At 36.9% G+C, this 23,640-nt stretch overlaps 1 protein-coding gene across 3 annotated transcripts in view; it reads left to right on the top strand.

Moving 5' to 3' along the window:
- Window positions 1-23,640, top strand: part of ADAM23 (ADAM metallopeptidase domain 23) — a 159,433-nt gene that overhangs the window by 125,488 nt on the left and 10,305 nt on the right. The window contains exons 19-25 of one of the 3 annotated variants that reach the window (XM_037523920.2): window positions 809-859; window positions 1,544-1,607; window positions 3,502-3,607; window positions 6,965-7,084; window positions 9,795-9,963; window positions 11,118-11,229; window positions 23,298-23,388. In XM_037523920.2, the coding sequence (XP_037379817.1) occupies window positions 809-859; window positions 1,544-1,607; window positions 3,502-3,607; window positions 6,965-7,084; window positions 9,795-9,963; window positions 11,118-11,229; window positions 23,298-23,388 (713 nt within the window). Of the gene's footprint in view, window positions 1-808; window positions 860-1,543; window positions 1,608-3,501; window positions 3,608-6,964; window positions 7,085-9,794; window positions 9,964-11,117; window positions 11,230-18,985; window positions 19,113-23,297; window positions 23,389-23,640 lie in introns of those variants that run through there. The other 2 variants (XM_054700020.1, XM_037523919.2) reach the window with 2 other exon arrangements.

Raw genomic sequence — 23,640 nt, forward strand, 5'->3', positions numbered from 1 at the left:
CTAGGATAATGGTTTGGGAAGAGTGGAATCAAGAAGGCCTTGGCTCGTACTTTTGTGTTTCTTATTCACTTGCCACACACCTGTGTATTGTTTTTCCTTTTCATAAGCAGAGCCTTTGATTTCCACGTTTTTCTTTTAAGTTCTCTATATTGTAGTAAATAAATGCATAGAGAGTAAATGTTTTAATTTTTTCAGGTTAATTTGAAGGGGGCAGGAATGAAGTGTACTTAAAGAAAATGATTTGACAGAGAGTCTTGGCAAAAGAAGTAAACATCACATCACAGTTGTCCTAGCAGCAAGTCTGTAGTTTGCGAGGTCAAAAATATAATGGAGATACAACACTTGCCCTGAGTTGAAAGGCAGGGTGTTTCTTCCTTTGCAGTAAAGTGGCCTGTGGGGGAGCTTCATGGGTGTCAAATGCAGATTTTACATTTTCACAGGGCCGTGCAAGGTTTGTAAATTAGTTCCTGAATGTGTCCACTCCTACATAACAATCTGATTCATTTCCTTCATTGTCCATTTTAATCCCTTCTACTTTTAACTGTTGGCAAGTGAATGTAAGTTATTCTTCTAGTACACCTCATGGAAATCGGAAATGTGAAAAGCACCACTGCATGGACCTTATTTATTTTTACCCACAATAGGAGAATTAATTTAGATAACCTACTTAAGAAGTTATTCATGTTTTTTTCTAAACATTTCTGATTATATATTCACCATGCTTGCATTTACTTTTTGTGTTTTTATGTATTCTGTCCAAATCCTGAAGGGATTTAACATGCTGAACATTAACTATTGTATTTTTCAGTGCCCACCAAATCTTCATAAGCAAGACGGATATGCATGCAATCAAAATCAGGTATGCTGGGGCTGTAAGTTTTTGAATGTAATTTTAAAGGGATTAGTTTGCAAGTTTTTTTTTCTTTTTTGATAGCTGTAACTTTGCAGGGAAATTGCAGTGCCACTAACAGTACGTCATTGCGGTGGACTTTTAATTCAGAGTTGTTTCATGTCATACCAAATACGAAATATATTAACTCCAGTGACAAATTGCCCAGATTGAGGGCAAGAAAAAAATGTAGTGATGGATGAGGAATTATGAATCTAATTTGGAATCGTGACCATCTTTCAATAATTCCAGCATGTCCATTATGGCAAAAGATGAAAATCAGTAACAATGTGTGGGCTTTTTTTTTTTCTCCTGTAGTGGTGTTGTAACCCCCATCCCACACAAGTGAAGCTAAAAATCACTTTAGTATCACCCAAAGAAGTCCCAGTTTCTGTTTTCTATAAAATTTAAAATTTAAGATCATTAGTTTGGGTTTCAAGAGCTCTATTCTGAGTTTTTGGTTTTAATTGCCTGTTATACTTCTCTTAAGATATTTGTGATTCCTATTGGTCCCTATGAAAATATCAATATTAAGAGATGGAATGAAAAATAAAAAACAACTTCTCTAAAACAACAGAAAGGAGACCTTGCAGTGAAAATTATGGGGGAATGGACCTGGCTCGGTGTGCTCCTGATGTGTGTCTCTGTCCTCAGGGCCGCTGCTACAATGGCGAGTGCAAGACCCGGGACAACCAGTGCCAATATATCTGGGGAACAAGTAGGTCACATGTCCCTGCTTGGTGTCACACATGCTTCCCTTCATATTGTTCTCTGCCACTCTTGCTAAGAGAGATGGACAGCTTGGAGTGGTGTTTCAAAAAAAATCTGGAGTGTGTGAGAATACAGAGGCTGTGAGTCTTAGTTACAAAAAACACAGAAAGTGCAGCTCAAGCTGGGGACTTGTCATCAAGCTGTGAGCGAAAGGGCTGTTCTTGCCACTCCCCAAGATCAATGAAGTACGGGGGCCTTGCTCATCATCCAGCCTCTTTGTGCCTTGAACTTCATGTTTCCTCCCCTCCCCCAGGTTCCTTTTTCTGTTCTTTTACTCCTGGAAATTATCAGACTTAAGTCTCAGACTTCCTTTTTCAAATTGGTGATTTGCGATCTCAGTGTGAGGTGAAGGATGCAGGTCCTTCCGGAGGTGCAGTGAGAGAGGTTAGGGTACACGATTCTCAGCACTTGCCCTGAATGTCTGTTCTGTTCCTGATGTGCTGTGCTTTCCAGTGAACTTCAGTTCATCAGGGCCAGCTGGAGGAGAGAGAAATGGGTCTGTCTGCTGTGGGCTGGGCTACCCCAAAAGAAGAGGCAGCAGAGAAAGGAGAATAGAACCCTGCAGGAGTGATTTGGCAAATATTTAATTGGGAGATTAATTTTTTTAATTTATTTACTTATATTAAACTTTTTCATTTTCTTACATCTTTGTTCATTTTTGTGCAGTATTTGATTTCTCCCCTCAGGTGTAGTTGCCATAAATAAAGCTCCCACCACTACATCACCTGTGATACCTCACCCTGGTCTCTTGTGCTCCTCTCTCCTCTGTTTTGATCCCCCTCCCTCTCCCTCACCAGCTGTATGCCTCAGATCTTTGGTCAGCTTGCAAGTTTTGTCTTTTTTTTTTTTTTTTTTGACACTTTTTTCGGTTTCCTTATAGTCCTCCTATAAGTGATACCATGTGATATTTTGGAATATTCGTTGTTTTTTTTTTTTTTTTTTTAAGCATCACTGTGAACATTTTATTATATTCTTTTTTTTTTTTTTGGAATATTCGATTTTAAAGCTTCAGTTTTGGTAGAGGAAAGATAATGGAGGCCTATTTGTCATTTTAGAGGTTGAAATAGCAAAACCCAAGTGCCAACATAAAACCTCAGTGGGCTAAAGACTTAATAGGATCTCTCTTAATATGAATATGAAACAGCATTAAGAATATCTAGTAGGGGCCTCCCTGGTGACGCAGCGTTTGAGCACTGGGTTGCGAAGCTGCCCTCAGCCTCTGCAGTGCAGGTTCGATCCCCGGCTGCTCCTTGGCCAATGCAGGAGGATCCCACATGGCACACAGACCTCTCCTGCCACCCACTGCTCCCCTCAGCAGTGTACTTGGGTCCTTTCGCCTGCTCTGCTCCCCGCCCTGGCTCTGGTGAATTCTCTCACCCTCCCCTGCTTCTGACTGTACCCAGTGCTTGTATAAATAAATAAATCTTTAAAAAAATTTTTTTTAACTTAAAAAAAAAAGAATATCTAGTAGTTGTCTAGAGCATCACTTCATTGTTTTCTGGTGCTCATTCCTGCCTCTGCCTTCATACTCCCTAATAAGAATTGGGGATACATTTATTTCTCAAATTTAAAAGTGTTATGCTGTAGCACTGTATTAGCTTGCAAGAGCCAAAGTTAAATTTTCAGCAAATTTTGAAGCTAATTGACATCACATGGATAGCTTAAAATTAGCTGTGTATCACACCCTGGAAATTTATACCATGGAAATTGGAAAATGTTGTGATTCAGGATTTTTTCCCTCTTTCTGGAGAACCAGTTATTAGATACTTACTTGCATAGTATTGGTTAGAGATAACAAAGAGAACTAAAATTAATTTCCTTCTCTTGCTCTTCTCCAAAAGAGGCTTCAGGGTCTGACAAGTTCTGTTATGAAAAGCTGAATACAGAAGGCACCGAAAAGGGAAATTGTGGGAAGGATGGAGACCGATGGATCCAGTGCAGCAAACAGTGAGTAGCAGCTTTGGGGGCAGAAGAGATGGACGTGGAAGCCCTGATTCTTCTGCAAAATGAGCTCAGGATGAATGTTACTGATTTTTTATAAATGTTCATCATTTTAAATTTTCAAGGTGTTTTAAAAATACATTAATGTAGCTAAGGGCAAACAGCTATGGACTAAATGGTTAACTGTAGCACAAATACTATTTCTGTAAAGTTCAGCAAATTTTTCATATCCCGTATTTTCCTGATGCACATTTTGAAAAGATACTTCACTACATTATTACAAATTAATATTATTATGAATTAATACACCACACTTTCAACATTTGCCAGAAAATATGACCTATACAAATACTATATATATATAGAATTTTATAAGCAATATATATATGTATATGAACAAAAAATACATTTTGGTTATATTATTCAAAGTGAAATAATGTATGTTTTTGATTATTTCATGGGAACAACATTGTGTAATTAAACATCTAATGTCTGTATCAGAAGTATATTCTTCCCCATCTAACAAGCATATTGGAGGTGCCTTTCCTTATGAAATCAGATACTTTAAGTGATCACATTTGTGATGTTTTCCTTTGATTAGTTGGGGAGAGTTAAAATTATAATTTAATAGTCTGTTGAGGTTAACTCAATTACTGACATCTATGGAACCATTAAATTATAAGCCCAAACTCCTCTTTTTTCTTCCATAGCAATGAGGAATCTTCTCCCAATTTTGTGGCAGAGCAAGGATTTAAGGGGAATTTTATTTCTGTAATTTATGAACTCTGTGTTGTCCTTTATGCAACATTGCAATTCCACACACAGTCAGTTGTCGCTTGATATCATTCCTAATTGTTGGCAACTTTGACTTTTAGCACAGCCATTGTAACAGAAGCAGATCCTCAAATAGATCATTTTGGCCATTTTCCACAAGGGTTATTTTTTTTCTCATCAATGTTATAGTGAATGACATTATTTAAGGACTGATTATAGTCTTTGGTGATGGGTGAATTCTTAGTAGGCAACAAATCTTTTGGTTATACTCCTTTAAAATTAAGCCACAATTGGGCCTCCCTGGTGGTGCAGCGGGTTGAGCGCAGCACTGTGAAGCTGTCTGCAGCCTCCGCAGCATCAGTTCGATTCCTGGCTGGCCAGGGAGATTCCCACATGGTGAGGCAGACCTCTCCTGTCTCTACCACTGTTCCCCTCAGCAGTGTATCTCAGTCAGTCTGCCTGTTCTGCAAACCGCTCTGTCTCTAGTGAATCCTCGCACCCTCCTGCGACTCTGGCCTATACCCCAGCTCTTGTATAAATAAAAATAAATCTTTAAATAAAAAAAATAAAGTCACAATAATAGAGACGAACTTCCCATGTGATATCTCATGAGTAAAGTTTCTAAATGTTTAATACTTGAGGTGTCAGGGAGTCTGAGGGTGTGGGACCTAAAGCTGTCACAATTAGGGCAGATGCTTCTGAATTTGATTAGCTTCATTCCTTAAGTCAGTATCCTAGACAAATGTGGTCATTTCTCTGTGTCTCTGTGACTTCAGTGGCACTGGATTAGTTCACTGGAAAATATAGCTTGTTACAGAATATCCAGTCACCTACGAGTTAAGAAAGTCAATATGTGTTTTTGAAACTTTTAAAAGTTGTGAAATGATCATGAGCAGGAAAGTGAATAATATAAAGATGTACAGTTGAGCAAGTAATTTTGAAGTGAATGCCCACGTGACCCTTATCTGAATCAAGAAACAGAGCATCCCATCACCCCCAAAAATGATTCTTCCTTCCTCACATGACCCCATCTCTCTTCTGGAGATACAAAACACCTGGCCTTTATGCTTTCTTTAAAGTTTTGCTGCCTATGTTTTCATCCCTAAACAGTATAGCTTGCCTCAAGTTTTGGTAATTTTATGTAAAAGGAATCATATGTATTTTCTTCTTGTATTTTGCTTCTTATGTTAAGTATTTTAAATCTTCCATGGTGTGTACAGCTGCTTATTTTAATTGTTCATTTGTTGCCTTTCTAAACAGACCATAATTTATTTCTCCATTCCATGTTGAGGGATATTAGACCATTTCTATATATTGACTGTTAGGAACTAGGACGCTATAAATATTCTTACACATGTAACTTAGTGCACATTTTAACATGTTTTTCTAAGGCCTGTAACTAGCAAAAAAAATTGCTAAATTTTAGGGAATGTATGATTTCAGTGCCAGCAAATGATGTCATGCCAGATGATGTTTTTTACAATGGTTGTACAAGGACTTCTTGGTGGCACAAGGGGTTCAGCACAGCACTGTGAAGCTATCCGCAGCTTCTCCAGTGCGGTTCGATCCCGGCCAGCCAGGGGAAAACCCACATGGTGCAGCAGACCTCTCTTGTCTTGCCTGCTGTTCCCCTCAGCAGTGTGTATCAGTCAATCTGCCTATTCTGTTCCCCATTCTGTCTCTGGTGAATCCTCTTACCCCCACACCTCTGACCTGTACTGCAGCTCTTGTATGCATAAATAAATAAATCTTTAAAAAAAATAAAATAAAATGGTTGTACAAGTAAACCCTACTATCAGTAACACTTATCTGAGAATCTCTGGGATCACCAGCACTTGATATTATCAAACTTTTTACATTTTTCTACTCTAGTGAGTGTGAACTACTATATTTTTGTGGTTTTAATTTGCATTTCCCTGTTTACAAGTAGAATTTAGCACATTTTCATGGGTTTCCTTTTTTGTGATGTGCCATTTTGGGTTTTTGCCCATTTTTTAGGAGTTCATTGTTTATTTAACAGTAGGCTACAGGTAGGTGCCCTCATGATGGGTGATCACTTAACAACAGTGTAGAAGGTTTGTGGCCCTCTGTTCTCTAATGCTTAGCATGTTGAGTTTGCATCCCCATGCTTGTAACTCATGATTGCAAGGTAGATGCCAAAGCTCCATATTCAAAGGCAGGAAGCAGGTGAAAGTAAAAGGTCTTCTCCTTGTCAGCTTCTAACTTTTTCCAGAAAGCAAAATTTTCTCCAGCAGTTCCTTAGCTGACTTTTCTTCACATCCCAACACCAGAGCACCTTTAGCTGTAAGTGAATGGAGAGCAGAGATGGCTACAGAAATGGCTGTAGGGAAGAGGGCTGCTTAACTAGCTTAGACCCCAGCTATGAGCCATCTTTCAGGGTTGAGTACCTTGCTACACTAAAGCCGTGATCTTGTTAGCAAGGAAGGGTCATCGCCAATGAATAATATCTGAACAATTGTTCTTGTTCAGAAGAGAGGAGAGTATTTTCAAGTTTTGCACATATGTGGGCTGAATAGTTTTGATTATTTTGAGCTGCCTGTTCTTCTTCTTTTCTCCCCCCATGTTCAGTGATGTGTTCTGTGGATTTTTACTCTGTACCAATCTTACTCGCGCTCCTCGTATCGGCCAACTTCAGGGTGAGATCATCCCAACTTCCTTCTACCATCAAGGCCGGGTGATTGACTGCAGGTAACATTAAAAGCCAGAAAACTAATGAATGATGAGAATCACAAATTTAGAAAAAACCAAGGGAAATATTTCTATTTCTCACACAGGAGTTTTCACCTAGCTTTTATTATCTCTATTTGCTCAATACTTATGTTGAGAGTTGTTTTTAAAAATAAAGTTATGTATTGATTTGCATTAGTATTTGCTCAAAAATGTATGAGTTATAAGTAATGAGATGTCCTTTGTATTCATAGTCGTGAGAGGAAAATGATGGTACCTGTTTTGACCCATAATTAAAGCTTTGAGTATTAGAATATGTTACTATTTGAACACTGTGTTTTATTTTTTATGAAAAACAAGGGCGTTTAAGCTATCCTGTATGTACTATGTGTCTGGTTTAGAAGGTGATTGAATAAATACCCAATCACATACAGAAAATATTTTTTAAAATATTGTTTGTAGCCATAGACAAATAAATGATAGCCAATTACCTGTGCATACAAGACACAGAAGGCCTGAGGTTTATGAGTGGTTTTTTTTTTCAGCCAGAGATTCATATTATGTTACAAATAAGCATTGCTCTCCTCAAGGTAGCCATAATTCTAAGTGCTCTGCTATCTTTCAAATGATATTGTTATTGCCCAAAAACAGTTTTCGGATCCCTTTACAGAACTGTCTTCATTGTCTACAAACATTGATCCTTAGTTTCCTCAGTTCCTTAATTTCATCTTCTATGAGTGAATTAAGATTTGGAAACATCCAGAAGTGAATTTGGACAAAATTTAATAAATTGCCTGGGTAGTTCAATTGGATAATGCTGTCTTGGTTAAATGATTGCTATTTTTCTGCCTTTTAAATGGCTGTGAAAGAAATTCAAACAGGGTCATAGACAATAAGAGTCTTCCTGGAATGAATTTATAGTCTTCAAATCGAGTTATCTTGATCACATAAGCTTTATCTGTAAGTGTCAATTTCCTCAACCTTTAGGTTAATTTATATTGGTATATTCTAAACTACTATATTCTAAACTATTATATTGGTATATTCTAAACTACTATATTTGTAAAATATTTAGCAAGATAATGTGTAAGTAATTATAGCATTGATTATTACTCAAATATAAGTTGTCCCTAACTTTATAAATATCAATAGTGAGGAACTGGCTTGTTATTTTTTCAGTGATGAATAATCCAGTTCTCTAAATAATAATTTTAAAGTACTTTTAGTTGCTAGTTCAATATCTGCTTGTTTTCTGCCATGACACATCTGAAAGCCTTGGAGACCTACAATAAGAATGCTTCTCCTGTTTTTATGTAAACACCTCTCCCCTTAATGTTGACCTTAAAAACCAGTGAAGATTTAGAACAGATTACTTTTTTTCTGATGGTGTGAAGTATAATGATAATGAAGGGTAGTTTCTTTTATCATGCTCTTTATTTAAGGGAAGCCAGGGTAAAGGGGGCAGGAGGAGAAAAGTGGAGAAATGCTAGGAGAAATCCATGTCCTGCCGCCGACCAGCGCAGTGGTAGATTAGCAAGGCTGACCCAGGGATGAGAGACTGAACAGGGTGGTCAAGGATTCGGTGCAGAAATGACAGACAGACACACTTCAAGAGTGAAGATCTGAATGTAATGTGCTCAAATCATTATGCATTTTTATACATTTTCAAAAAGCATTAGGTCATACAAAATCTATTTTCCCAGCTTGTTACCTAGGCATAAAATGCAATTTTCTAGCTAATGATTACAAGTTGCTAAGCATATGTGGTTACAATACATTTCCTGCCTAAACCTGTTTTACTAGTTATATGTATAACCTAGTGCATTTATTGTTATTATTTAGAAGCTAACTGTATTAGTTATACTATTTGTTGGTTGGTATTTTAATTAGGGTGATTAGGTTTAATTAAAAGCTTGCAAGCTTAGTTCTTTTATATTTTAAAGGGACTGTTAATCTATGCCTGTTTATATCTGATTCTTATAAAGTATGTTTTGATGGATGGAGGAAGTTTTTGCATGTTTTTGCCACCTTGGTTGCTTACTGGATTTCAGATTGCCAAATTTATATAGTTATATTTTAATCAGTGACATTTGACTCTGTGCACCATTATACTGTAGCTAGGAAGATTAAAGTAATGCAGGAAAGAAAAACATAACTAGACAGGTCAACAAAAAGGTATGCAGAAACATAGGGAAAAGTTGTTGCTATGGCAGGTACATTGTCTTCATAGCAATCAATCTTCTTATAGTTTAATATCGCCATCTTGCAGCAATGTTTTTGGGGAAAAGTGCAGTATGTTCCCCTCACATACTTAACCATGCTGAACGAGGGGTTTCTTAACTTCGAGCCAACAGGCATTTGCCTTGCCAAAATATTTTCATAATAATGCCCCTCGGGGACTGTGCCTGTCTTAGGTCATCAGGAGTCACAGACATGTGGCTGGGCAATGCCATTTCTCGTCTGCCCCTGATCTTACCCGTCATTGACTGTCCAGTCCAGCTCACAGGGGAAGGGGGTCTTATTTCCTCTGACTTATGTTTGTCTGAGTAAACACCTCCCTTTTTCCAGTAAGTTCACATGCGTTCAGCGGCAGAGGCTGCCGCAGCGGCAAAGGCTACCACAATGTCCCCTCATAGCCTCTTCAGTATCATGAAGAGCAAGCTTTGCTCCATGTTGACATTGTATTTGTATGTGTGGTGCTAATGGTTCATGAATATTTCTCTCCTTTTAGTGGTGCTCATGTGGTTTTAGATGATGATACAGATGTGGGCTATGTGGAAGATGGAACGCCATGTGGCCCCTCTATGATGTGTTTAGATCGGAAGTGTCTACAGATTCAGGCCCTAAACATGAGCAGCTGCCCACTGGATTCCAAGGGTAAAGTCTGTTCAGGCCATGGGGTGAGTAGACATCTGTGTTCCAGCTTGGACCTGTTATCTTTTATCCTCAGAATTCACAGTCGGTAGACTTCCAGTTCAGTCATTCTTGTTCTGTGACTGTTCCTGGTATCTCTACATTGGCTGTGATTATTTCCTACATATCTGTTAAGAATAACACCCATGTGTGTGGCCATGATTTTATTTATGCTTTATATTTTTTATATTTTAAATTATGTTATTCTAGTTATTTTAAATTATGTTATCAGTTATTCTAGTTATTGCTCTGAACACGTTATAATACTTAATGCATAAAAAGACACTTAATTCTCTACTGCTCCTCTACCCCTTGCTTTTTCATCTTGTTAAAAAAGGATCAAATATAGCCTTTTTGATCATTATCATGGCTTTATAACATTTCAGTTTATGAAGTTTCTATACCAATAAGCTTAAGTTTGATTTCATCATCTTTAGCTATCTGTCTCGAATGTATTTCCCAGGCAGATAAGGGTTTAAATACCTCTGTCTTAAGTTTCCCAATGGTTGTTTGTTTCATCTCAATTACAAATCCATTCCAACACACTGCTTGGCCCCCAGAGGCAGAGAGAGGAGACAAAGATCACCCCAGGAGGGTCTTCAGCTTGCTGATTGAGAGAAAAGAGATAGCACAGGCAGTCAGAGAAAGTGGGAGGGTACTCATTTGGCTGGGAAAGTATTGAATATTATCAGATAAATTGGGCGTTGAACATGGGGAGGTCATGCAATGCATTGGTGAATATCTCCTGGTCTTTAATTACTGGCATTGCCTCTTGAGCCCATAATCTATTAAATTCTTGAGTGATTTAGCATATATATTTTTAAAATATGTTCCTAGAAACAACTACTTTTGAAAATACTGCATTGTTGCTACTTAAATAATATCAACAAGAAAAATTAACATGAATAATAATTTAACACTTTCTTCCTTTTAATCCTTATATTTTTATAATTAGTGGGAAAAAACACCATACTACAATTTAAGCTATACATTGTTTCCCATGCACTCAAAATTTTGATACATTTTTTAAAATGACAGATTTTTAAAGTTTCTGCCCCATCCTGTTTCTCTTTTACATAGATCACCATTGCTCTACAAAGCAGAGTGGAAATGTCCCATGTCTATTCATTGTCCTTTACAGGTGTGTAGTAATGAAGCCACCTGCATCTGTGATTTCACCTGGGCAGGAACAGACTGCAGCATCCGGGATCCAGTTAGGAACCTTCACCCCCCCAAGGATGAAGGACCCAAGGGTTTGTGTGATTTCAGTTTCAATTCCTTTGCATTCCAGATTCATTGGCACTCTCCCAGGGTGCCAAGACAGCAGCTTAATAGGTTTGACAGAACACATAAGAATATCTTTTTTTTGCTATTAAAATGTAATTCATGTTTTTATAGAATCAAGGTTCCTCATAGATCACATTGAAAACCATGTTTGAATTGCCCCTCAGTCTACAACTAAGGTTAGGAAGAAGTAAATGTATTGATTTCTTTCTTTCCATTTTTCTTTTTCCCCTTTAAATGCAATTCTTTTTCATAATCACAGATTTTAATAGATTTGTAGTTTGTCTAAGCTATGCCAATTTTCTAAGAGATAGAAAATTTGGGCCTGGTGTATGGCTGTGGTCATTCCTCATTTCTTGAATCTCTCCAAATGGAAATTGCAGTCTTCCATGCTCTGCCTTAATGCACTTTTAATTAGGAAGAAATTGGAATTCTTCATAGAACTTTAACTTTTAAAAAACTGTAAGAGGTCTAGACCTTTGCTCTACAATCAGTCACTAAAAAAAGAAAATTTAGAATTTTAGAATTAAAAGAGTCTCAGTGGCCCTAGAAGTACTCTTACTTGTAGATTAGAATGCCCAAGTCATGAGGTCAGGTGACATACTACAGTTACCCAGCTAACCAGAGGCAGGGCAGGGACCAGGGCCCTCGTGCCCAATCTCAGGTCCACACACTCTCCTGTTGCCTTAGGTAGTAACGTGGTCCATATTATCATGGGTATGGCCATCACTTTCCCATTATTCTCACCATGGCTTCCCTCAGATGATTCTCAAAGATCTAGAAAGTCATCGGTTGCTATAGGCTGACTGCAGCACTTGTGGCATCAAACCTGAGAAGCTTGGTCATGACAGTGTGTCCCAGAGACTCTGTATCAGCTTCCTTTTTATAATGTACCACTAACAGGTATTTTATAAATAACTTTCTTGCTTTTCTCCTACAAGTAGGAAAGCTCATATAAAAATAGTATTTTAATCTGTTAGGTTTTCGATGTAAGTTGTTTAAACTCTCTGAACTTCAGTATTCTTTATTTGGGAAAACAGAACTTCGAAAGCATAGGGACTCTATAGCCCTCAATTCCTGGAGATATAGGCTGGTTTGGGTGCATGTGCATTTTTCAGTCATAGTGGGTGTGTGAAAACACTTTTCATGCATTTGCTTAATATACCCATGATATTAAGATGCTATAGGAATCATCATCACGCCCTCACACTCTATTTTTGTTCTCTCTCTTCTATTTTTAAAAGGGAACTGATTCCAATTTTACATTTAGTCTTTTGTTACTTTAAAACGAGAACAAAAAATTCTTAGATCCACCCTCAGAAGTTAGATTTAGAGAAAATTTAGAAACAGAGCTTAATTCTTTCCAAATCTTCTTTCCATAGTGTATGTTTCTCACGATAGATTGTGAGATTTACAGATTTACAGATTTAGATGCTGTTTCCTTAAATTGTGCATAAAGATGACTGAACAGATGAACAGAGCTGAATGGCTTAGACTATCCTTTTTCATTACATGGGCCAAAGGATTATTAATTACCTGGTTCTGGGCCCTGTTGCTCTACCATTCATGATTAGAAAGCTTCTTTGACTGCTTGAAGGGAACAGTCTGGCCAGGGTATTTACAGCTGCCTTTTGCTTTGTTTTACTTTCTCGTTTAATATGGTGCTATTTTACATTATCTTTCAAAAATAACCTTTCTTCAATCAAGTAAGATGCATTTATTGCAGAAAATTTTGAAAACAAAAATTAAGAAAATAAAAAATTTGAAAATAAAAATTACCCTTAATTTCATGAATCAGGCAATCAATATAAGCATTCTAGTCTATTTTTTTCTAGCTGCAAGTTTTATGTTTTTCATTCTTTATGATGGCGGTGGAGGCATTAGAGTAAAGTACCTATTGATTCTAAAATTGTTAGAATCCTCAGAAATCTCTAATAGTTTGGTTCAGTTGAAAAAAACCCATTCATTGATATAAGTGAGCAGTTATTATAAATTATTAAATTTTCAGAAGTCATATGATTTTAGTATGATTCAATAATAGATGTATCTCTAATAGATAATTGAGTCTTTTCAGCCTCTCTTGAGAGATCAGTTAGATATAATAGTAAAATGAGAAACAACAGAGATCAAAATTTGAACACTTTGTTGTAGGTGTTATGAATTTATTTTTGATATTCTGATTAAAAGAATATAAGAGAGAAACGATGTACTTTCTAGTATCATCCAGAAAACAAACATTTATTGATGGTCTACTCCATTGCACATCATAGGCACTCAATGTTGCAGCCCCTACCTTTGGTGTATGTAAGGAAATCAGATGTTGCCTGTTAGTGTTAAGGTTTAGTGTATCTCTATCAGTTTGTTATATTGCTATGTTGTAGAGTAACAGATCATGCATCAAGATATTGAAACAATTAGTACCTTCTTGACTAAAGGTTCAACAGTTGAGTGAAGTACCTAGATCTTGCATAACTGCATGTTGAATATTCTTGTTCAGGGTTGAATTGGTTTGGCTGGCACAGCATTTGGACCCTTCCCAAGTGCTTGCCATGTTTAATGATGGATACCCACAATCATCTGCCCCGTCTTTATGGAGGTCTTTATGGATATGATGAAAGGGCATTAAAAAATATTTAGGTTTATTTAATTTCAGTGTGCTTCCTTGTTATGGAGAAAAAAAAATCCAAGAAGTCAAATGAAAATATTGCTTTTTAAAAAATCATGAACATGGACATAAAGATAAATTATACTCAACTGTAGCCCTTTGGATCCAGACCAAATAAGTAAAAACAAAGGAAAAATTTGTGACTGTTTCCATTGTTTTTTTTTTTATTTTATTTTGTATATATTTTTACATCATTTTCATTTTTGCACAATGTATGCATTTTCATTTTGGTTATAGTCCCCATAAAATCCCCCCCCCTTGTTTCCATTGTTTTGAGGATGTCAAGATGATGTATATTTTGCATTCCTTTCATTGTAACTCTAATTTCCTGGAAGAATAAAAATTCAACCTCTCCATCTGGTATGAACTAAGGGCATTCATGAAAGCATTGCTGGAGAAGCCAGGCTGCACTCCCTAAAATAATCACAGTGGCCCGTCAGCTCATAGCGCACAATGTCATTTGTGCTGGTTCCTCAAGCCCAAATCAAAAACAAACAAAAAAACAGTTGAGCAAGCGTTTTTGTTTTTTTTGTTTTTTTTTTTTTAAAAAGACTTTCTATTACGTACTCTTTCACTTATCTTTTCTACATTGTCATGTATTTCACATATAAGACTCTTCTGGTCTTTCTTGTCCCAATTTATTTTCCCTGAACTTATTTAAATTGTTTTGATTTGTCCTACAAGGTAGACTATGGTTGGACTTTGTGGAAAGACCTAGAATTTCCCTTGCTCTAGAGAAAGCCCTGTCAAATAATGAATTTTTGTCAATGTGTAGACATCCTTGCTTGGTGCTTACTATGGAATTCACTGGAACTTTTCTCATTGGTTGGTTTACATCACCATTATATGAGGGAAGAGAAAAAAATTGGAACATTGCTTTCATTGATGTGTAAAGGTAGAGACCACGCCTGGGGCACTTTGGCCAGATCCTTCCATTGTGGTCATTAAGTCAGAGATAGAATAGCTTTGGTGCAATTCAGCTCAGACCCCTTGTCTTACAAATGAGAAAATTAACTCTATTATCAGAGGTAACAACTGGGTAGGGGCTGAGCCAAGTACAAAATGTAGATCACTTGGTCTTGTGCTGGCCTCATTTATAGCGGAGTGTTGTTATTCTGCTGGTTCATAGCACAATAATAGAAAAGTAAAACAATAACAGGTAATGATTAAGCTAATTAACTGTTTCATTATTTGTCAAAGAAAGTGTTATATTATTAGCATTTAGTATTTTAAAAACAATCATTTCTAAGGCTAATACCCTGCAGAGTATTACAATCTTTACATTTTCCTTTTGTGTATCTTTTTTGAGAGCTTCCTTTGATTTTGTAGCTCAGGTGTTGTATCACATAGGGATTTTTTTCCTTAACAATGGCCTCATCAATAACTTGAGGGTTTACCAGGTTCTATCTTTCTCAGTAACTGAGTTTATTTTGTTTGGGTTCAGAAAAACATATTTTCATCCTCTTTAACATTGTCCCAATGTATCCAAAAAGGAACTGAAACTTTTCTAACTATAGAAAAAGATTAAGGAGTAATGATTGTATCTCTAATATAATGAAATATGAAGTTGGACAATAAATATCCACATATAATGCCAATATTATATTCTAAAGTACGAAGAGTATATTTACTGTTTTCTAGCTTTAAGTTTTAGCAAAATAATAAATAATAACAAATAGAAATCAAATGATGCTTTGATATCTCCTACCTTTAAAGGGATGCTCTCTTTGTAACCATGTCATCATTGGAATCACATGGACAAAATAATTCACCTTTGTTTCAGAATAAGTCAAAACAACCACTCAATTTCCAATGCCTGTGAAAGAATTCTGTACAGAACAGAAATTCTGAAGTAAAGGAAAAATTCATAGTTTGCATCTTAATATTAAATTATTAAAAATTTAGTATAAATCACCCTAGAATGCAGGGACCAAGACTAAAAATATTAATAGTGATGATAATGATAATAATAAACTAACAACAGAAATAAATGAAAAAATAAGAGCTTTCTGCTAAGTAATAAACAGTTTCCAAAAACAAGTTAGATTAGGATGAAAGGTAAGCATGTCAAGAGGTGATGAGCAAAATGAAGTTCTTAATATGATTGTCCTATTAGCTAGAATCTTTGAGAGTTCATCTCCAGGTTTGGTAGGATAAAAAGAAAAATAAGGCAGGTCACCATGTACCTAACAGTTCCTGGAGCAAAGAAAAGGGATTTAGTAAATAATGAATGAGTGAATGAATGAATGAATACAATCACATAGTTAGGACAGAAGTAAAATAGAATAAATTAGCACCCAAATAGAACTATTGTTAGAAAAGTCACGATGCATTTTTGCTTGAAAAACATAGAAAAAAATACGTCCTAAGTTTTCCAATAACCCAATAGATCAGAGCACCCCCAAAGGTCCAAGGAATTTTTTTTTTCCAATGAGACTGTAATTCTCGGTAGCTGTGAAGACCTCAGTTTTCAAATTTGTCCCTTGTAAAATCCACCCACCTGTGAGCCACTTATAAATTCATGTCAATTTGAAGTCAGGCTAGTCACTACCTCCTCAAAGAAATAACCATGTTAAGGGCCTCCCCGGTGGCGCAGCGGTTGAGCGCTGGGTTGCGAAGCTGCCCACAGCCTCCGTGGCGCCGGTTCGATCCCCGGCTGCTCCCCGGCCCCGGAAGAGGATCCCACATGGTGCGCAGACCTCTCCTGCCACCCGCTGCTCCCCTCAGCAGTGTGCTTCGGTCCTTCTGCCTGCTCTGCTCCCCGCTCTGGCTCTGGTGAATTCTCTCACCCTCCCGCGCTTCTGACTGTACCCAGTGCATGTATAAACAAAAAAAAAAAACAAACAAATATAATAAATAAATAAATAAAAAAAAAAAAAAAAAAAAAAAAAAAGAAAACCATGTTAAGTATCGTGATAAAGAAGCAAATGGATTTTACATGTATTTTCAGTATATCAGAATTAAAACTTGTGGGAGGGAGAGAGAACACGGAAGAAAGAGGATACTTGCAAAAAACTTATAGTCCCACTTTTATCCTGTTTGGGGGTTAAGTACTTAACAGTTAAGAATTTAAAAGTAGTTTTTCCTTCCTCAGTGATAGGCTACATTTGTTTATCTTGAAATATATATTTGCAGCATCTGTAGAAATGTCACATTCCTCTGATTGTTATTTCTAACACCTACATGATGCATTGCCTAATTCTTTTGATTTTCACAGAGAGAAATTACATCCAGAGCAAATACAAAAGCCTTTTAAAATAATTACTTTTGTTCAATCATTCTAACAGTTACTATAATTTATAAAAAGTCAGCAAATATTCATTTGATATCATTTTTATAAATGTGTGTGTTTTCCTATGATTTAGCATATTTGGCTTATATAAAAATTGAAAGGGTAAAAGGACTCGTCTGTTTCTGCTCTGTGAACCAATGCTAAAATGTAAGCAAAAAAAAAAAAAAATTGTAAAGTGGTGTCAGTAATTTAGTATTCTGAAAGCAATATTCTCCTAAGGTCTTAAAGGAGTCATTATCTCTGGGATACCTCCTCCCATCCCATTCTGTCACCACAATTTGAAAATCTGAGCTATAGTTTAGGTATTTGAATTACCATCTATTGTAATATTTCGGAAATATTACCATCACCTGATCTGTTGGTCTGCTTTCCTCTCCCCTCAACACTCTCAGCAGATTTTCTGTTTTCTGTTGTGAACCCCATCTTTTTGTTTTTTAAGAATATTCAGGTTTGTGAGTCATTAACAGTCAAATTAGAATCTCTCCTTCATATAGTTGCCCTGTGATAAAAGGTGATGGAACTACCTATGGGACTACACCTGAGAAAAGAAAGCAAACATTGTTAAAAAAAAAAAAAAAAAGAAAAATCATGTAAAAAATATATATAAATTTTAAAAAAAGGAAGTTTCTGCACAGTTGCTCATAGGATTAGACCTCCAAGGTTCTCTCTTCTTTGGGAAAAATTCACCTGAGAAGGTCAAGTCCAATATTAAGCCTTCAGAAATTGTGACTTTCAGTTGTGATTGTTTTGTTTCTGTGTTTCTTAGTGCACCATCTGTGTGAACGCAGCTTTGTTGAAACTAGCCTCTCCCTTCACTGGTAAAGTAATTTGAAGGCAATGCTTGTGAATCACAAAAAAGAAATTCACAAAAATAAGATAAAGTACATCTGTGTCCACAGGTTTGTGTGCACATGGACACACGGGCACACTCAGCCCTAAATAATTTGCCTTCCTGCTTTTACACTGCGCTTCCTCTGGCCTATGCAGAGGGGACTTTGGGAGCCTCTGCTCACTGCAGGCCCATTTTACAATGTAACAGCTTGACACAGGAGGGTGATCAGCAGGGACTGAGCATCTTGGCTCAGTCATCACCCCCTCACCCCCACCCCTTTGCTCTGAAGTAAGTTTCCCAGAGACCTTTACTTTTTCTCAGTGCTTCATTTAAAGCAAAAACTTAAACAAAAACTTAAATGTCCAAGTCCCATAACAGAAACGCAAACAATACAGAGTTATTGGAAATATGCTTTTCCAGCTGAAATAATTTTCCAGGTAAAAATCATTTAACTTTAAAGATGCACTGTTTTAAATTTGTAAGAATTTTCACAAAATTGGCTGAGAAAGTACTGAATTTTAAAAAGGTACAGTTTCTTAGGCATATTTTACAGTTTGAAAATCTTATTAAAATTATGCTCAAGGCTTACTCCTTTTGTAATAGAAATACAGATTTGCTATTATACAATTTAGGTTATGTTTCAATTTTTCCTCTCATGTGGGAACTGTACCTCAAATTGGGCTATTGATATGTTCAAAAGTATTTATAAGAAATTATGCTTTTAAGCAGGGTGTGTGACGTTAGAAGGTAAATTCAAAATTATCCTCAAATCTTTTCAACGTGTATGCAGATCTTAATTTCAACTCCTAAAGCGAAGACCTCAACATTTAGCTGACTTGCAAAGCATTTTATGAACAGATTAATTTGTGTATTAGTGAAATCAGTGTGTGATTAATTTCCTTTGCTTAAAAAACTCTCCGTTTTCCCTCCACACAGTGAACATGGCCACGAGCAGGCTAATAGGTGCCGTGGCCGGCACCATTCTGGCCCTGGGGGTGATTTTTGGAGGCACAGGGTGGGGAATAGAGTAAGCATCTTTGTGAGTTGCAGAGTGTTTGTGTCTGGTTTCTGGTGTCCCAGCCGACCGTGGTGCCTGACCCCGCGTGTTGTCTTGTTGGCGTGTTTCTTGTGACGGTGCAACTTGTGGCGTGCCCTGGTTGTGTTTGTGGTGTGTGGTTTTTCTCGTGCAGTGGAGAACCTTCTCCTGTCTGGAACAATGTGGGGCATTAAATAAAATTGGGGTATTTATGAGGTCTTCACCATTGAGACAGCAATCCAAAAGTTTCTATTGCTCCTCCACTTATAAATTTAAGTTACAGCCTTAAAAAAAAAAACTGTTTCTTGGCAAAAATGATTTTATATGAATGTGTTATTAGGATTCTTACAGTGAATTCAATCTTCACCCCCAAATAGATCCAAATCTACAACCAGGAATTATCAATAAAAGGTAATCTGAGTGATGGCCACTAATATTTTCTCCATTTATTTAGAGTGATGTAGGAGGCTTCAGCTTAATTATTTCTGAAAGAAGATATTTAGGAGACTGCCTTTCTTTTTCCTTATAAAATAGGTTAATAATTTAAAGTAGAAGTTCTCATAAATATTTGGAAACAAGGTGAATTAAGAATGAATACATATTTAATCCAAACCTGCAAAACCTTAAATGAACAGCTACAGATTATTTGGTGGTTAGTTTAAAAACACCCAGTGTATAAATACATATATTATGTGTTGCTCTCCCCTTGAACTCTCACAGAAGTACACTTCTCCTGGCACCTTTATTTAGGTTACTCTGTACTTGATCCACATCCTCAGAATAACTGCCAGTTCTCTGTGGGACATGACTATGAGATTGTGAATCTCTAGACTAAAAAACTGTTGTGATTTTTTTTCTCCTTTCTTGAATTCGAAAGGGCACCTACAAATAACAGATATACCTCATTCATGTGCTCAATTTTTTCTGTTCACTATGGTGATGGTGCTGAGTCTTTGCAGTGGCCCAGGAATGAATTACTATTATCTTAAGGAATCACCAGTTACCTTCCGGTCAAGCAGCCCAAACCACTGGCATGTCAGTAACATCTCCAATGCCTCCTTAGTCCCATGAATGGCAAATGATCTTCTAGGGTAGGGACTGGGAGGCCCCAGCACCAATATAGCATGAAGAGGGGAGCAAGTTTATAGGTCCTATTTGTGTTTGAGATTATCTAAATCTTTACCCCACTGGATCAAAGAGTTTTGAGTAGGTTTGGGATGTCTAACTCCATCAGTATGGACTGTGAAGCTAGTTACCCAAAGGAATACTGGAAAACATATTCTGTTTCTCTTTACTTGTTAGAAAATAAAGTATATAGCAAAAGTAAAACATTTAGGGAAAATAACAGTCCTATAAAATTTCCCCTTGGGTCTATTGATATATAATTTGGGATTATATGCTGAAGTAATAATCCTTTCCAAAGGAAATTCTACATTCATGTACCTGATGGAAAGGGAGTACTGTAAACATAATCCCAACTCTGCTTTTTATATTATTTATTGACCATAGTTTGCGGTGTATTAGTTGAAGGGATGAATTTTAATAATTTTCCCTTGAGTCTTAACGATAGACAAAAATACAAGGTCTTTGTTGTAAAGTTTAGTCCTTGTTACCGGTATTTGTTTCCATCCATCCTTTCCAGTGTTGTTGCTTTGTGGCTATTTCGGCTTATGCAGGTAAGTCCATATAAGCATATATATTTTTCCTAAAAATAATTTTTTTTACTTAGTAGTCCCAGTTTAGGTACTGCTTTTGTCTGCCATTTTATTGATATTTTGTCCTTCAAATTCTAAATTTGCCATATTAGCTAAAAACAGTGATTTTGAAAAATAAATCCGCATGGTGCAATATAGATTGATTTAACACTCCCTAATTTAACAGACTGGGTATGTTTATTTAGTCACTGAGAATTCAATGGCCAAAAATTGATTTTGGTTTGATTTGTTGCTTTTATTTCTGTTCCTTAGTGTATAGTTGCAAATCAGGAACCATTTCTCATGGATTGTGTCCTGTTCTAATCACCTCCTACCTTTTGTGAGCTAGTAAAGTACAAATCTAAAGCATAGCATATGTGTATGGTAATATAAATATTTTAAAAATATTTGTTTCAAAATTTGGTTCTCTGTTAAAATGTAGGGAGGAAGTACATATAAATGAATAATATTTCATTAGCGAGCAGGACTTAGCAGACTTTCTGTGAAGGGTCTGTTAGTTTTGGCTTTGAAGGTCACAGGATGTCCATCACGACCTGGCCTCTATGCTGTGTGAGTATCAGGACAGCCAGGGGCCACAGTAACATGGGGAGTGGGTCCGCTTGAGTACTGTGTCCCTAAGAAACAGACAGTGGGGCCTATTTTGGCCTATTGGCTGTTATTAGTGTGTCGACGCTCAAAATTTATAGCTTAGAATTAGACAAATATGTGCTCTGCTCTTGCCTCCATCACTTTTGAACTTCTAGAAGCCTCTGATTCTTATTCAGTGGAATAGACACAGTTTTTTTAATTCTCCCTTACATCGTTGTTCATTTTTGTACAGTATTCGATTTCTCCCCTCATGTGTAGCCCCCATTTTTCTCCCACCACCATAGCACCCATGACTATCACCATAGTCCCTTGTGCTCTTCCCTCCCCTGTTTTATCCCTCCCCTTCCTCTGCTGTGTGTCTCAGATCTTTGGTTTGCCTGAATGTTTTGTCTTTTTCCTAATCCTTTGTTAGGTTTCCCTATATTCCCCTTATAAGTGAGACCATCTGACATTTTTCTTTTTCCTTCTGACTTATTTTGCTTAGCATAATCCCTTGCAGCTGCATCCATGTTGCCGCAAATGGCATGGTTTTATCTTTTTGATTGCTGAGTAGTATTCCAAATCTTTTTGATCCAGGAATAGAACAGTTCTGCCTATTTCACTAAAAGCCACTGAGATTTGTGTACTCTAGAACCTCACTGGTTAGTCTGAAAAGTGTGTCACCAGCCCAGGAGCGTGAAGAAACCACACCCCCAGACTGATTTCACCCGGCCTCCACCTTTCTACCAGGCTCCCAAGCTCGGGGTGATCACTAAGTCAAAACCTAATGCACACAATTTCAGTGCTGCTCAAGGTGGCATCCATTTATGTACACAGTCGAGGGCACCGATGTGAGCAGAAAAGAGAATTTTTATCCCACAGAAATGAGTATACACAAACTCCATTATTTTAGGGGAACTGCTGAAATTGACCTTGTGACTTCTGGAACAGGGATATACGGTTAAATTTGAAAATACTTGCTTTGGGGACACTGTACCTGCCATATTAGCATCTAGAAGAAAGAGAGATTGAAAATAATCCTTATACTAAATTTGAAGTTGGTCACACTTAAAAATGGTGAGTTACGATGTTTTCTGTGTGTGCGGAGATGATTTACTGTACTGTGCATCAGTTTCTTATTCAAACAATTGATAGACTCTCTATTTCGTATTTTCTTTCTTGCTGACCTTCCTGTTCTCTTTATAGATATATAGGAACTTAAAATACAGTCTCAATCAAACCTAAGGGATCTCTTTTTCTGTTTCCCCCAAATTACCCAAATGAGTTTTATGTTCCCTTTATATCTTACTGTTGAAATCCCGTTTTGCTGCTTCAACACTATGGGTCTGTACAGTGAAGAAATATGACTTTAAAAGCAAGTCTTCAAAGTCAGATCTGTACTGGTAACTTCCATCTGACTTCTCAGTTTTAACTGTCTTCAAGTGGGGGATTAAAAAGTCTAGTGATCACATATAAGTGAAACCAGCTTGCTGTGTTGCTTGAAAGAGCACTTTAGTAGATTATTTTTCCCCTTCTTTTCATGTCCTTATCTGCCAGTCGGATCGAGCTAACTCTAATGCAGTCATGTTCTTTATGTGCTCTTTGACTTGTTTATGATTCTCGGGAAGGGTAGAAGAAGGATGTGCAGCCATTAGGCATATTGGCTTCAAATTCTGCGAAAGGTGAATTTAATGGAACTTAATTGTCAATGGTGCAGAAGCTTCAGATTTAAAGACAGACATATCCGAGCAATAACTGCAGTGACTGTCCATAACATCTGAAGTGCAATTAAGCTAAATAAAGGAAATTTACATGTTTAGCAGTCTTTTACATAGGGTATTTATTTCCTGAAACCTCTTAACTACCTTTCCCTTGTAGTACCGAAAGTGGTTGGCTCATATGACTTTCTTCCCATGATCCTTTGTCACAGGTCCTAGTGCCACCAATCTCATAATAGGCTCCATCGCTGGTGCCATCCTGGTAGCAGCTATTGTCCTTGGGGGCACAGGATGGGGATTTAAGTAAGCAACGCCGCATGTCTTCTTCTCAGTGGCTCTGGCACTTCTCTTTTCTGCTTACATAACCAAGTTTTGAGTTCCTGCTACAAGATCTCAAGTTTGAACCAGTAAAATTACTAAAAATAAACACTTTTATTTAGAAATGAGATAGAAAAGAAGAAATATGGGCTCTCAAATGTCATTTTCAGGCAAGCGGGAAAACATGAAATGTACAAGTCATTCACATGTGCTAGTTTAAGGAGAACAAAGTAAAAG

This window comes from Talpa occidentalis, unplaced genomic scaffold, assembly GCF_014898055.3.
Source record: "Talpa occidentalis isolate TD23 unplaced genomic scaffold, MPIMG_talOcc4v2.1 talOcc4.3, whole genome shotgun sequence".
In the NCBI taxonomy this organism is placed as follows: domain Eukaryota; kingdom Metazoa; phylum Chordata; class Mammalia; order Eulipotyphla; family Talpidae; genus Talpa; species Talpa occidentalis.